The following is a 16,614-nucleotide window of genomic DNA, read 5'->3' as shown; positions in this document are numbered from 1 at the left end:
ATACACACACATACACACACACACATATATACACACACATATATACATATACGCACACACACGCACACACATACATATATATGAGATGTGGGATTTGGATTGTTTACATTGTTTCTGCTGAACTATAGAATGCTGCTGAGCTCAGTGCTGTTTACAGATATGCAATTAATTGCTGCCACCTACTATCTGTCCTGAATAAAGAAACCTGAGCAACAAATCTGGTGTTAATTTGAGCCTCATGTACAGACAAATTCAAAGGAGTCTCATTCTTGGAAAAGGCAAAATTAGGGACTGGTTTGAGCAACCAAAGCAAGTAACCACCTCCTGAAGAGATTAGTGGGACTCTGAAACCTTGGAAGGAACAGCTCACACTTACCAGAAGCCTTGATTATCCGGAAGATAAGAAGTGCTCAAAAGTAGAAAGCTCTGTTTTGAGAGAGAACAAGCTTACTAAGATAAATTACTAAATTAAAATTATCTACTTCACAGTTAAGTGAGCAGGAAGAGTTTTAGAAGTTACTAATGCTGAATTCCACTTGAGTGTCATCCACATAATCAGATAATGTAAATCATGATTCCATGAAAGCTGCAAGAAATTTGTTATGAAGTGGGATTGTAAACTCTGTTAAAGCAAAAAAAAAAATATTCACTATTTGCTCTTTCTCACCTTACCAGGAGGAAAAATTGCCCTTTTGACAAACACATCTCTAACAAGAGCCTTTCAGACAACACCTCTGGTTTCTCTGAAAAACACCTATTTGAAGGTTTCAACAGCAGGTTTCAGCGAGGTGGTTGGTACTGACCCTGTGTTCTCACACCGTCCCAGGGAACTGTGACTTCTCTGTCCTTACCTGAGCTCAGACTTCCATTTGTTCTTACTTACAACACCCTTTTTTTATATAAACTGTCATATTACCTGTATTTCTCAGGCCACATGTTTTTTGTTGCACTGTTTGCCTAAATGAACTCTGCCACAATTCAGCATCGGCTACAGGAGTATGTCACCAGAACAAAGAAGATTTTGGGGAAATTTTCGCAAGTCTAAAAGATATTAAAACTTCCATGAAATTTAGAAATTGACTTTGCAACGTACTGAACTAAATACTCCAACTTTAATATTTTGCATTCATACCAAAAACAGTTAACAGTTTTTACAAATAGTGTTATTTACTAAAACAATTCTTGTACAACAGTGCAGTATATCTAAATATATACATATGCCAACATCAAAGGGAGAATCAAAACAAAACCAAAAATGCACTTGGCTACTGTGTACACTTTATTCAAACCAAAGCAGACTGCCGCAGGCTTCTTTTCTTTTTCATGACAAAGACAAAATTATTTGGATTTCCAGAAGCACATGCAGGGATAGAAGAACAGAAAATCCTACCACCTTTTTGCCAAGGTAGTAGCATGGAAAGTGAACTTTAGGTCTGCAATTTTACATAGTAGCAAATGGAATGTTTTTATACACAAACACTCTGATTTAAGAAACAAGGCTTCAAAAACATACATAGTGTTTTTCACATATTGAAGCAAAAAGTTCAAATGTCAAGGCCTTCCTGTGTTTTACTATGGTGTTGGGCAGTATACACATAAAGGTTAATATTTTTCAATGCAGCTGAAAATGAAAAAGGAGTATCTGTTGTGTGGAGTTGGTTTGCTTTACTAAGATTGAATAACAGAGTAAAAAATGATTCTGCCCACGGTTAGCAATGGAGGTTTTTGTAACTTTTACTTTACATTAAAAAAAAAAAAAAAAACCAACCCTCCTCCTAATTTTTAACTGGAAAAATTATGCTCCCTTGTTCTTCAAAACAGATACACACATCTTCTCCAAAGGAAGCTGCAGTCAGTAATGTGAAGTGCCATGGCAGCTGCTGTAATTAGAGATGTTCATTCTGTGAAACCCAGCAGACAGGGAATAAGGTAAGATCTTTGTATGTATAGACTGCACAGGTATCTTTGAAATATGAGTGAAAAATAAGGTGGTACTAGAGAAAATACTAAAGCAAATTGGAGACTGAGGTATTAAGCAGTTCTCCAGTGTAAATCTGATGTTCCTGCCATCTATATGAAAACAGAGAACTATAATAGCAGCCTGGATTTGATCAGCAAAAGATGTACATGCCATTAAAAGCAAATCCATCTCCTTTGTTACATCTAAGCATTTTGGTTGCTGGCTGAATTTTCTGAAGTTCTGGTGACTCAAATTCATTTCAGTGTCCACCCCAATCCTTCCCTGAACCACCCCCCAAAAAAACTGTACCATGAGGGAAATATGCTGCTCCACACCTGCTGAGAAGCATGCAGTAATTCTTATATTTTGTTCCTTTTTATTGTTGTGTTACTGCTGTCTGTAGGTACTTGGCCTGGGACATTAAATACACATCTACATGGGTACCGGTCACCTAACAGGGTGGGTAGATATGCTGCAACTGTTCCTGCAAGTGCGCGCTCTGGGACAATCCTGCCATGACATCCATGTAGCCAATGTTAACACGCTGCCTCCGGATTTTCCTGGGATGCTTACAGTGAATCTTGACATCTTATGCCCACATAAACTGAGATGATACACATGGGTAAACAAGCTTTGTTTATAGAAATGAAATGCACAGAAGGCACTTTCCAGAGTTTGCTCCAGTTCATGATAACCAAGCCACTAAAATATCCTTTCTGAAGTTAATTAACATTTTTGTATTCCTTAACGAAAGGGTTAAATAACAAAGGTGAAGGTATTTTAGCCTTTCACTGACAATTTACATGTAAAGAAACAAGACAGTCAAAAATTAGGTCTTTTCTGGAACATGATTAACATATCATTTCCATGGATTCTTAATTTTCAAATAGATTAACTTTCTGACATTTTATTTGCTAAAAAGCTTTTCCATACAGTATCTGTATACGTTCTTTCCCCCTCGCACCCTTATTTCAGTGTTCAATACCATAGTAAGACAGAACATTTGTGAACTTGGTCAGAATGATGAATAAAGAAGGAATCTCAGAATACATCACAGCAGAGAAGCCCCAGCAACAGCATCTCCACAAGACAGGAGGTGAACTAAAAAGGACTTGCTACATTAGCAGTGAGGATACGAGAGGATGGCTGAAGGAATTAGCGCAATGGCAGCACCCAGCAAGGTAGGAGGAGGCATCACTTTAGAGTATCCAGCATACGGGACAAACCAAGAAAGAAGATGAAATAATCTTTTCTGATGAGAAAAATCAACAGGAAGCAATATAGCTCCAAATCCAATCTAATCTGAAAAACACATCTGAAATGGAAATTGTAGGATGCAACAGAAACACTAAGACTCCAAACCTAAAAATCTAGTGATCTGCTGCACCAACTGTGGACAATGAAAACTGATTCTAAGTCAACTAAAATCCACAATTTGTTACAGGAGATGCCGTGAAGTGGTGACTCAAGTAAAGGCATGAGGGAAAATAAATTTTTTTTCACAATTTTTCTTATGCTGAATTTATAGTCACGTTGCATTTTAGAAAGTGGTTTTTGTTCACCTTGAACACAAATGAAAGGTGATTTCCATTTTCTTAAAGATGGATAAATGCCCAAAAGAGGTAAGTTGGAAAGCAAAAAAACTTGAGATACACATAAGTTTTCAGTGTTCAAACAAAAAATCAGGAATAAGCATTTCTGTATATTGAGGAAAAAAGACCAAAAATCTTAAGTACAATAAATTAGTACCAAAAAGTATTTTTGCTGAGCCATTTCTGTACAGTTTCCATAGACCCTTATTAGAGAACATGTGACGCAACATATGAAAACCTAAGAATACAAATAATCAATGTCAGTTGGACTATTTTTGATGCTTCAAGCTTCTCATTGAATCAAGGCCTAAGAACTACGGAGTGAAAAGTTATTTTCACTTTTATGTAGAAATTATAGACTTCTATACACATTGTTTCTCTGATTATGGAATAAGGTACTTAAAGCATACAGAGAACACTATCTAAATGATATTACATGAACCTTCTAAAGAAAATCACCTCTTCAATCTATCGAAAATTACCTATGACACAATACATTGGATTTTGTTTTTTTTTAATATCTCCTTCCAAATTCCACAGAATTTGTGATGACACCAAGTACTGAATTAATGAAGGTTTTTGAGGGTGCTTAAGAATTATGAAGAAAAAAAAAATAAGCAAAAATACTACTATCAAAACAGCCATCTGGCTAGAGCATCCCCAACTGGAAAAACATCAGCTATGGGTACGTTTTGTAACCACCCCAGTTAGAAGTAACGCACAATAGTCATACGAAAGCATTAACAGGCAAAATACCAGTGTCTATTAAACCAGTGAAACAAAGGCATGTTAGGTAACTGTGAACAGACGCAGGAGTCTATGGGATAACTGAGGTCAGCTTATAGTATAATGTACAATTGCAACATTTAATTCCAGAAGCATCACACAAAAATACAGTACACAAAAGTGAACCATTTCTGACATACACACTAACAAGACCGAAAACACAGATCTGGTTTTTAAGCCATCTAGTATTGCTCTAATTGGAATTAGAGTCACTGGAAAAGAGAAGAAGAAAACAGGATGCACTAATAGATGGAATACAAATGCAAAGTAACAACAGCCTCTGTACAAGAAACTGTTCAGGCCTACCCAAAATGATGCCTCCTACTACCAAACAAACAACAACAAAAAAAAAAACCCAAAACATCACACCTTCAAGAGCCACCTGGCTAATTACTGAGAAACACCAGCATTTAAAAAAGGTTCATGCACGTTGCTGCAGGAGAATTCAGAGTAACCTGAAAGTGAACGTAAATAAGATGCCTCAAACTATTCATACTATAGAAGGGCTAATAAAATCAAATGGTATGACTGGAAATGGAAACAGATGTTTAAGGCAGAAGTGTTTGTGTAAGAACAGTAAATACAACAAATTGCTAAGCAAGGCCACAAGAGATAAAATAAAGCCCTGAAGGTTTGTTCAGCAAAGTGATTTAAATGTCCATAATTCTCCATGTTCTAATTAAGAAGACTTGAATAAAGTAGTGTTATTGGTGTTGTGTGTTCCAGTTTAGAACTCCATCGTTTCTCTTCCAACTCAATTCCTCTGTCTTTGGTGTAATCTCTACCAACATATGTAGAATACAGTTCTGGTTCTCGTTGTAATAAACAGCTTGGAAAAAATAAATTACATGCTTCTCATGATAAAATGCAAGATCCTGTTGCATGGTCCCACGATATGTTTAGCAGCCTCTGAATAGTAGTTTTAGTTTTAAGTCATTAATCATATCTGAAGCAGAATCATAATTTGCTGTTATCCCCCCAAATCACTTACTAGTTAACTAGTTTACTTTGGTAGATAAGCCGTCTAATAGTCGTGATACACTTGTGTTCAATTCAAGAAGCAACGAAACCTAGACTCAGGTAAGTTTGTAAATTTATATGTAGACCTTAGCTTGTAAGCGTAACCATGATATGCAGAATTACTGTTTTTCCTGCACTGGAAAGAGATATCACATCTGTCATAAAACTAGACAAAACTATGAGACATGGTTGTCAGTTCATGATTAAAATAAAACAGTAAATTATTTTTAAACATCGTGTTAAATATATTCACATGATCACCATAGCTATACGAAATGGCCACTATTGCAATCACACACTATATGTACATAACATATAAGCCACAACAGTTTGCAAGTGTTGGGTTTTCACAGACTAGCCAATTTTACCAGACATAAATAATCTTGTACCAATTTTTAGGCATTTTAAAAGGAAGTAAATGTCCTAAATACATCCGTTCCTCTGCAAAATTTAAAAAAAAATCCTAAAAAGTCAGTGCAAATTGAACTTGTTCACCAAGATAGATTCTTATTAAGCTGAGGATAAACGAAGTTTAAGAGATTAAAGGAAGAAACTCATAGAATTGCCAACTGCCTTTAGCAGAGGTTAGAGAAGATTAGGAATCAGAAGTCCTGGGTCCTATAGCAGAGCCTTCTGTGAGTAACTATGCTGTGGCTGTTGAGGTGGCGCAGGCTGTGGTTGCTGTGGAGGTGGCTGTTGACTGCCCGCTGTCTGTGGCAGAGCTGGGGACGCTAAGTTATAGTTTGGCACCTGGGACATATTAGTTCCAGCATTCTGATAAGCAGCAACATCAACAGTAGCAGGTGGTGGACTATACACTGGAGCCTGGTTAGAGTAAGTATTTCCAGCAACAGAGCCAACCATTGCACTGAAAGGAAAAAACCAAAAAAGTTGCATTAATAAACAATAAAATGCATGTCTCTCCCAACTTTATAAAATTACGCAGAGAGCAAACAAAAAAAAAACCCAACAAAACCCCACCAAAAACAAACCAACCAACCAACCCACACAAACCCTCAAACAAACAAAACCAAACAACACCTAATCTTGTTCTAAGGTCAATTCAAAACTTTTTCACAATTTAGGTAGCTTGACCAAAACTTCCCAGCTCTAGGCATCTACCCAAAATAGAAAGCCAATTGTAGCTCCTTTATGTGGGAAAGCTGTATAAGCTGCAGCAAGCATTCACAGCCCATTCACTTCTTTCCCAAAATGAGCAGAATTCTCAGTATGCTTTCACAGTAAGATATTTGAGAAAAGAACAATAAAATATAGACTACCTCATAAATTTAACAAAGCCAGCCACAGCAGCAGATATTCTTCAACATTAAATGTACATTAAAAGTTAACTTAAAAAAATAAACTACTCACGTCTATATATTTTTCTCTATTTTTTATTTTATAAAAAATAAATACATACGTAAAAATTATACTTCTTGCCTATAAAATTAAAAATTAGAGAAAATCATTAAAACAACCCAACCAAACAAACACAGAAAAGAACCTCCTTCAAATATTTTCTGTAGTCCTTCGTATTTAAATTGATTTAAGCTTGAGTAGGGAAATATTTCAAATTACTTTGTGTAAGATGTCTGTGCAGGCTGAGCAGGCAGCACTGAGCTGGCAGATGGAGTCACGGTGCCTTGGCTGAGAGAAGGGAGCTGCTCTGGAGGAAGGCTGTAGCCTTGGATAGGGCCCATCTGTGCACTCCCTGCCACCAAATACGCGTTGCTTTGAGGTTGTCCTGGATAAACCTAGGAAGATAAATCAAAGAGTATTAAAAATAAAATACAAGAAAATTTGGTATTTAATATCTGACTTAAAGACAGCCTCTCAAACCTTTTATTACAGATGTTTTACTAGAAAAAAAAATTATTGTCTTCTATTAAGTTTTGCAGTATGAAAAAATTGCCAGATTTTCAAAGGATTTTCACATTTCTAACTTCAGGCTCCCGTACTAAAAAGGTCAAATAGTTCACTGGAAAACTTGCATTCACAAATTTTATTTTAATGACTATCACTCATGCTAATTAAGAGCTTCCGCTTTCGAAAGAAAATACTGAATGATTTAAATCATGTAACAAATAGCAGTCCAAAGCGGAATGCTTTTTGATGCCCAGATATATTTCACTAAGTAAAATCATTAAAATGGAAAGCCACTAATGTATTATTTCCATGTTTTTAGTTAACCTGTCATTTCATGTAACTGTTGTGACTGCCACTGCAAAATTTTTTGAGCTGGACAGAAGGGAAAAAGTGGGCTTAAGAAAATTTTAATTGAAAAATATTTTACAACTACCTAGAGAAAAAGACTGCTAGTAGCTGTGTCAACTGTATTCTAAATCAAGACTAAATTTCTAACGCCTATGTTTTTGTGAAATCATTATTTGGCTTAACACAAATTACTAGAAGAAATGATCAGGTCTCATGTACAGCTGAGTTCATGTAGGTTTATGATCTATAGCTCTTCTGTCTCAGGATTCATGAATCTCAGCTGACATATTCACAGAAGATACATCAGTATTGCAAAAGACTTTGACAAGGCAAAGGCACAAGACCTCCTAACTTTTCAGAACTTTATACTGGCTCATATTCACTCCAAAATCCTGTTTTACCCATGAAGAATCCCCAGAAACATGCCCATTTATAAAATATTGAAATTATTTTATAAGGTCACAGCATGATTGCTTATCACATATGAATGGAAGACAATGTTCCTCTTAACAACTCTGCACAAATACACATCATTTTCTTTAAAAGATACTAAAGAAAGTACATATTTGTAGAAAGCTAAAGAACTAAATCTGCTTCATTGTTTATATAATACAGAACAGGTATTCATAAGTTGGCTTGAACTTTTGTTTACTCAAAAAGCACGTAAATTATTGGAAAAACAGTTTGAAATATTACATATTCCTATGAACAGGAAAACTATATAGCAAGTATACATTAGACTTTGGGATTAAACATTTAAATGTTTAAAAGACCCTTTAAAAATTTCATAGTACATGAATAAGCCAAAAGGTCTACTTACAGGTAAGTCAATTACATGGAAATGCTGCCATGAAAGAATCATAATTTTTAACTTCAGTAACTTAAATACTAAATGCTGTCCACTGATATTTAAAAAAAAAAAAAGGAGGCTAAAAGAAGAGATTGGGGAGGGAATGAGTGGGGAGGGCATAATCTTAAAACAGGAACTGTGTTCCTTTGGTTCTTTACTTCTTTACCCACTATGAAAAGCCCTGGCAGCTTTTATTATCTGTAATTCCAAGCACAGATTGTTTTTTTCTCTTGATCAAAAAGGCCTGAACAAAAAAGAACTACAAATGTTAGAACTTGCAAAAGGAGAATATCCAAAGCTTGCAGCTGAAAAATGGTTTTTGGCTTTGGCTTTGTTTTTAAATACTGCGTTGAGAGTAAAGGCTGCTTTTTCATTTGAGATTATCTCTGAGGAAGCAAGATGATTTTAACCTAGCACTAAGGTAACAAAGGCCATAAAAAAGACGTTTCCAACTCAGGGAGAAAGAAGGGTGGGAACTAAAGGGCAGAAATAAGAAACAAATTATTACTTGCAATTGACCTGCTCCACCACACTTTATATATCAGTATATATTTATTTTAGTAATGTAGAGAAGTATACTGTAAAAAAAATTTGAGCAAGTTTTGTAAAAAAGTTCTCATGTGAAAAACTACTTATCCCTAATAATTTTTAAGAAATCAACCACAGTTCAGTAGGCACTTGATAACATCAATGGTTATTAATGGTTCCATACATACCTGAGAGCCAGAAACCCCAGATGACTGCATGTAATACTGTTGGTTTTGTAGTTTTGCATACATGGAATACATAGGGTCTTCATTCATCAATTTGTTATACAAGGAAAGAGCCTCCATTGCTTTAACATTGAGCTCTGAAAGCTCTGAATGCTTCCTAGAACAGATATTTTACAGCTTATTCTACAATTTAGGTAACTTCAGTACAGAACAGACAACACAGATAAACTTTCATGAGGTGTGATAAGCAACATATTCTTCCTGTCTGTGAAGTGATGCCTGACAAGTGCCAGAATGTCAATGGTACAGCACTATAAAACATTATGTGGCTAGTGAAAAGACCCTTCAGACCTCCTCCCAGATGAGAAGTTCCTAATAGATACACCTATTTCTTTGCCGGTATTCAAAGAAATGATTAAGATATCAGTAAGTAACAACACTGGTATTCTAAGAATGAATCTTAATTTGAGTCAAAACATTTGTCTTTTTTTACCTGTCTATATCTTCCAACTTTTCATCTATGAGAGGTCCCATCTGGTGGCACATGGCTAGAATAAAAACATATCAGAATAATAAAGAGTTCCATACTTCAAGTCAGAAAGCAGCTTTAAAAAAAAAAATATCAGAAATGTGTAGATGATAACGCAATTTTTTTTTAATCATTACTATGATCCCTATGCCAAAACAGTTACAGTAACAGTGGTAGTGTCATGAACAATCTCAGAATGAGATCCAGATGAAGTTTTCAGTAGAGGTACAGTTTAAAAGTGTATTTAAAAAAATAAAAATAAAACTAGAGTGAAACAACACATATTTAACATCCAGGCAGTGCAAAGCCAAAACTATTTTGCATAAAAATTTCAGGTAAATCTGAAAGGTGATCTCTTCTTCAAGGAAGAAAACTTGCCACTGCAACCTAGATCATGTGCTCAACTAACATTACTACAAAATGACAATCAAAGAAAACAATGAAGGGGAAAACAGCTTGCAATGATTTAAATCAACAGCACACTGCTGTCTCACTGGAACCCTAACTGTAGGAAAGGGGCTTTTTCAAATCACTAACATGCAAAAACCAATACAAAAATTATCAGAAGTAGAATTGAAACGCTTTAAAATAAACAAAAACGCACTCCCACCAACTGTCAGTACAAGGGCATGGAGTTCATGTAACTGCCAAACAAACACAATTAACTAAGAGAAAGGCAGAGTTTGTCAAATGTGAAATAAACAGTCAAGGAAGCTGAAAGGAGAAATTACAATTTAACTCTACTCCTGAATGCAAAATGTGCCCACTTACCCAAGCAATGAACTATTTACTAATCAACAGATGTGTTTAATCCCAAGAGCCACTCAACATTTAAACTGGGAGATGAAAAAAAAAGATTCAGGCATCAAAGATAACTAAACGCATTATAAGCAGCTGTGGAACACTGTCTTCACTTCTAGTTTTCCCAAATTAGAGATGCAGAACATCCTGAAAGCCCCTGGGCCATGATGAGTTAAAAGGCAGCACTGATGTGTTCCTTGAAGGCAACAGCAAATCTGGCTTGCAGAAGAAAATGAAGTGAGTTTTTGTCAAATGTTTATCAGCACCTGCCACCACTGCTAGAAACCCAAGATCCAACACACGGCTATAACCAAATTCCCAGTTACTAAAAAAGGAATAATTTATAGGTGTGATGAACCAGATGGACATGGAAAGATGGGAGACAGCCAAAAGCTTACAAGCTTATGCACTTTTTCATTACTAACTTCCAGATAGATCTGGAATCTGCCATTTTCTTAAAGTCTGGTACTATCTGAATCATTAGGTTAAGTCAATGTTCTGTCTTATAATGGGTAAGTTTCTTTACTTCCTTCTCTAAAGTTCCCTTACAAAAATTTTGCTGCATCTGTCAACCCAGATAGAATGGTTTATAATGTTTCTTTGAAGAGGTAGTTTGAATAATTTTAATCTAAAGAACTTGTCTAATTTGTAGCACTGTATAAGGTATTTGTTAATATTGAAGTCCTACAGAAATACTCATGCAAGTGAAAAGCATGTGGGACTCCCACAGGCCTATGCTAAGCCTTAGTAGTATTTCTGCTTCCTCTCATGGAATCTTCCTTACAACTCATGCTGTGCTACTCTATGAAGGAAAAAAAAATAGATGAATATGATTGAATTAAGTATTCCTGGGTCTTTAAAAATAAAAGACTACAGAATATGTTTCCGTGAGAGAGGAGTGGGCTTGTTTTAAGTTAAAAGTTTGCACTTTGGTCTCTTAGATGTGGGAAACAGGAAGTGAGAAAATAATTACGGCTCAGGCACTTTCCTCAGGTGTGCTTGTGGTGTGCACACGAAGATCAAGTAGTTGCAGCTTAGTTTCAATTTGTTTGGATATAAGTAATTACAACAGAGGAAAATAACACCAAAAAACCCACGAGAGTTTCTTACCCTCAAGATGAAGCAATTCTGGGAGGTCTGGCTGGTCATCAGACGGATCTGCACTTTGTAACATCTGCAAGAGTTGGTCCATTTTATCCTAAAACACAGATTGTGTAATTAGGCCTTACGTGGGGAGTAGAATTAACACTTTCAGGACAGTAAATTAAAGCAGTTATTTACAACAGCCATTTGGATTCCTTGGGACTTGGAAATAACCTAGACTAACTTTAAGAAAATAGAAATCATACATTTTATTTCACATGAATGAAGATGCTTGAACAAAGAAAAGCCAAATCATAAAGAGTATTAGTAGTAACAAGTGGAATGTGCAGAATACCCCTTTATTCCTAAAGATCCTTCTAAATAGTATTTTTGAGCAGATTCTACTTTCTGTTCTAGTTACTACATATGCAATACTACCACCTAGTGGGATTTGTGGAAATGTTTTGACAGAATACATTCAGAGTACTTTAAAAATAAATGGGTTCTTACAGCTAAATGAGCAATGTCATTACTAATACATATGAAAGGGGTTTTTTAAGATTATGTTTGGAGGAGTTGCATGGCTGACTTCAACAGAAGTCATCATTAACCAGTTTAAGTACAACCTATTTATAAAAATACCAAAGCCTAGTAAATTAACAGGCATAAACTCTTTGAAAAGTGTCTTGGAGTTAACTATATTGCTTAACCAAACATCAACATCACACGTGATTTAAAAAAAAAAAGTCACTTTTTAGCTGAGTGCTATCAAATAAACAGTCTTTAACACAGCAGAGTTATATAGGTTGTATCAAAGTGGAAACTAAAATCATGTTTTTCCCCTTCTCAACCACAGGAAAGGCAGGAAAAAGCCAAATGAACTATTTCCTTAAAAATTATATTATAGTAATTTTAAAAACAAAACAAGACACTCAAACAAACTGATGTGGAATCACAGAAGACAAAAGCTGGAAGGCACAAAGGCAGGCCTGAGATAAGCTCTTTCAGCAGATTACAAACTGATATCTCTTGGAAGAGTATTTGAGGCAGGAGATAACTAGGACTTTAGGAAGGCAGTAACTCATTTTTAATTTCAAAAAACAAAGACAGAACCCTAGTTGAGAAAGAAATGGAAGGTCACGAGAGAGAAAGTGAAAAATTCTAAAGAGAACAATTCTAAGCCCCTGCGTGGGGCAGAGGTGGGAAGGGAAAGGCAGGGGAAAAACGTCCTGGGCTGAGAGTTCCTGGGAACCTTGCAGAACCACTGCTGTGAGATCGTGCAAATCTTACTAAATACCACTTACAGAACAACAAAAAGCTCAGAGTTTTCAGAGAAGGAAAAAGATCTTTCAGACTGGGGGAAGACAGTAGTGATTATACTGGAAATAAATATAAGACAGCATTCAAGACTGGTATCTCTGAGGTACGTTGAAGTACTTAAAGCAAAACTTGAAAGCAAATGTGCCACTCCACACAAAGTTCTGACTTCAAGACACATGAACAAATTAGAATATCAACGATTTTTTTTTTTGTAAGTTAAATAAAGTTTTCCTTCCCAATTTCTTCTGATTATGTTCTCCTGATATTTAAAATCGGTTTTGAAGTACAGAATCAAAGGGTTAAACATCACATATTTAAATGCACCAGCAGTTGAAAATCAGTACTTTTATCATGCTTACTTCATCAATGTAAACTGGTTCAGGCTCAGGTTCTATTGTTTCTACTTGAACTTCATCACTGAACTGCACTGTTTTCTTCTCAGCTTTCACTGTAAGATAAACAGGCAGATTTTATTTTATAAAATAAACAAAACAATGACATATTATACAGCTAGCATGCTGCCCAGGTTCTTTGCATTTGAAATATCTACTGTGAAAATCTAAAAACTGAAGTTTTTGTTGACATTTGAAGACCAGAAACATCTCCATAGATTTAAACAATTTTCTTAAACATATCTGTAAATGCATTTAAAAAAAAAATCAGTTCACACAAGATCAACAGTAACATGTTTTAGCAAGTAAATTTCTTTATCAGTCTCCCTGCACATAACAAGCTTATAAGTAAGTCATCATAAAAAGCCACTAAGAGAGAGTGATTGGATTGTACATCCTTCTACATACATTATGTATATAAAATAAAAAATATATACTGTATATATTATATATATAAAATATAAAGTATAGGATAGATACAAGAAGATTACCAGTATGCAGAAAAAAAACCCACCCTTTTTCCATTATGCACACATACATACGTACAGCATGTAGGTTTCTTGTATTGTTTGAACACTGGTAATCTGTCTCCAACTCCAATCTGCCCAGGAGCCTTCAGTTTTCCCTTGGTTAGATATGTACCATTGCAACCAGGTAAAAAGGCAATTTGGGAAAAAACTGCTGTTGCCTGCATTTATCTAGGTGTCAATGGAGTTGTTAAATGAGTCTCAAGGAAGCTCCTGACAAAGCCAGCGGCAGACAGCATCATATTTTTCAGCAGATGCCAGCTTGGGAAACCTTGGCCTGACACATGAAGATATGAGTGTTGTTTGTGGGAGCACAGCAAGGGCTCCTCAGTTTTACATCAACTATCACATTAACTTGCAACTGAACTCTATCATAAGGGAAAGGAAATAGGGATAGTAAATCACTATGGAAATATCCCTTTGGCCATGGCAAGGCTTAACATATATACATAAACGTAATCTTACTTACTCATTTCTGGCTCAGCAGAAAGATCAGCTGTTACAAAATTAGATGGAAACAATCCTATACCTTGATGAGTTTCACCTTTCCACCAATTTGGATCACTAAAGATTAAAAAAAAAAAAAAAGAAAAAACTAAAACCCCATACCTTAAAAAAAAACATACAAGGAATTTTCCTAATAATTGCACTGTACAGACCATTTATACTACTTGTACATAAAGACAACATGTATATACACAGAAATCTTATACAAGAATCTTTATGCAGTTACATTTGTATGTAAAAACTCTAGGAGATGACTAAATAAAGTACTCAATATATAAATACATTTTATTGCAATTGTTGTATCCCAATGTATTCTTCTACACAGAAGATATCATTATTCCTAATTGATTTTTACAGTCTAATATACTTCTAGTAGGCATTCTGTATAAATTACCTGTCATCAAGGATAGTTATAAGTTCTCCAGCTTTAAAAGTTAACTCGTTGTCTTCTGCAGCCTCAAAATCATAGATTGCACGAACCTTCCGGCCCTCATGCTTGTGATTTGTTAAAAGGCTTGAGGTGCTCGGATACAAACTGGAAAGTGTTGTTTGCTGTTGCCTTTGTTCTTTTAGTGACAGTTCAATAGCTACAAAAGAAGAGTTATTCACATGAAAATTCCCTACATAAATGCTTTGGATTATATGAAAATTTAACTCTGTGAAATTTTTAGTATAATTCCATTCTTGTTGCATCATAATCAACTTCTCCCTTTCACTGAAAAATAATGGTAAAAAAACCCCAAAATATGTTTTATAACTACGGAGTACAATTCTGCCCATAGATTTACTGAAGCTTTCAACATGGACAGGACAAATAATTAGCACTTAAGCACAAAGAGGATAACTCGATGAAGTCATCCATTTCTAATTATTATATGGAAGGTTTCACTCATATTAAACTCCTCCAAGTTTGTGAAAAAAAATGATCAAGTTTAAGAAGGGACAGAGGGGGACAGAAAATGCAAGAGAACAAGTATTAGAGAACCCATGCAGATTATGAGACCTTTGAGACTCAGACCCTTTTAAAAGTCAACTTTGGTGGTTCAACTGTTGAAGAAACCATTAGCAACATATGCAGACGGGTTGCTGATGATTTAAGTAAATCAGTGCTATATTAGGTAACAGTTGAACAAAAAAAAAATTCTATCAAAGATGAGAAACTGCAAACATCCACCAGCTACTAGCACAAGAATTTAACTCCTAGTAAAGAGCCATTGTTACAATTTTAAGCCCAAAGCCATCCTACGTACAAGGGCTTTACATCACCAAAGTTTGATCTCAATAAAACAGTACCTAGACCATACAGATCAAATCATCCTAAGAATAACTCTTCACATGTCTGGTATAAGATCATTAAATGACCTTTAAATATACCTTAGTACAACAATAAACCAAAATAAACCACCCTAGTTTTGTTTAATGGTATGGCACTGAGACACTAACAGCCACTTATGCTTACAGCAATCAAAGCCTTAAAAAATACTAAAGAAGCAATATTCAAAAGAATAAAAGCTTAAAGTAGTGTATGCAAAATACTTTGCATATAACTTATAGTATAATCCTTATTTTCTCCTTCCATCAAATGTTTAATTTGCAAATGTATGTGCTTCACTTGCCCCAGGGAGAGGGAAAATCCAAGTGCAGAACTAGTATCAAACATTTCTACAGTGGACCACGTCCTTGACATGAGATTTTGCAGATTTTTTACTGTGTTGTTTCAGTTTGGCAAGACAAAAAAAAAAAAAAAAAAAAGGTAAAAATTAGGAATTTTTCATACTTTTTACCCATAGAAAAGTTTTAACATCTAACCCTTCAGGAAGGGTACATAAAGAAAGGAATAGAAATCATAACCATAATCCATAAATATACTATTCAGACACGAGGAAGGAAGCAAAACACTTGTTCCTGCTTTATTTTATATTTACAAACACGTTCATCAGGTCAGCAAGTAAATATACTCACCTTTAGCTAAATCCTCCTCTTCCTTTTTGTTGGCGACTGTACCAGGATCTTTGGCAACCAGAGCTGGACTTGCTTTTGCCTGTTCAGCAGCCTAGTCAAAAGTGGAAGATGCAAAAATGAAATAAACAAAAAACGACAATGTATTAAGTTGACCATTTTGATTTGTATTTGTTTGTAATGTAAAAATCTGAAGTAAATCAGAGCATTGTACCCCTCAAAGGAATGTTTTATTAAGACAAGAGAGATTTCATTTTGTTTGCCAAACACATCATAGAATTCAAGACCACAAACTATAGAATACAGAACTGAGGATACAAAGAATTTGTGATACCCTTTAAGAACAACCACAAAATGTAAT

The 16,614-nt window shown here is 35.2% G+C and overlaps 1 protein-coding gene across 1 annotated transcript in view; it reads right to left on the bottom strand.

Annotated features, from left to right (window-relative positions):
• Positions 1 to 1,093: 1,093 nt before the first annotated feature.
• Positions 1,094 to 16,614, bottom strand: part of STAM (signal transducing adaptor molecule) — a 32,786-nt gene continuing 17,265 nt past the window's right edge. The window contains exons 6-14 of the mRNA XM_065831264.2: positions 16,257 to 16,347; positions 14,689 to 14,881; positions 14,257 to 14,351; positions 13,228 to 13,316; positions 11,576 to 11,663; positions 9,629 to 9,683; positions 9,139 to 9,292; positions 6,937 to 7,112; positions 1,094 to 6,226 (exon numbers count right to left, since the gene is read on the bottom strand). Of these exons, the coding sequence (XP_065687336.1) occupies positions 5,977 to 6,226; positions 6,937 to 7,112; positions 9,139 to 9,292; positions 9,629 to 9,683; positions 11,576 to 11,663; positions 13,228 to 13,316; positions 14,257 to 14,351; positions 14,689 to 14,881; positions 16,257 to 16,347 (1,191 nt within the window). The 3' untranslated portion in view covers positions 1,094 to 5,976. The remainder of the gene's footprint in view (positions 6,227 to 6,936; positions 7,113 to 9,138; positions 9,293 to 9,628; positions 9,684 to 11,575; positions 11,664 to 13,227; positions 13,317 to 14,256; positions 14,352 to 14,688; positions 14,882 to 16,256; positions 16,348 to 16,614) is intronic.

This window comes from Patagioenas fasciata, chromosome 2, assembly GCF_037038585.1.
Source record: "Patagioenas fasciata isolate bPatFas1 chromosome 2, bPatFas1.hap1, whole genome shotgun sequence".
NCBI lineage: Eukaryota > Metazoa > Chordata > Aves > Columbiformes > Columbidae > Patagioenas > Patagioenas fasciata.
This window is presented reverse-complemented; position numbering and strand designations above follow the sequence as displayed.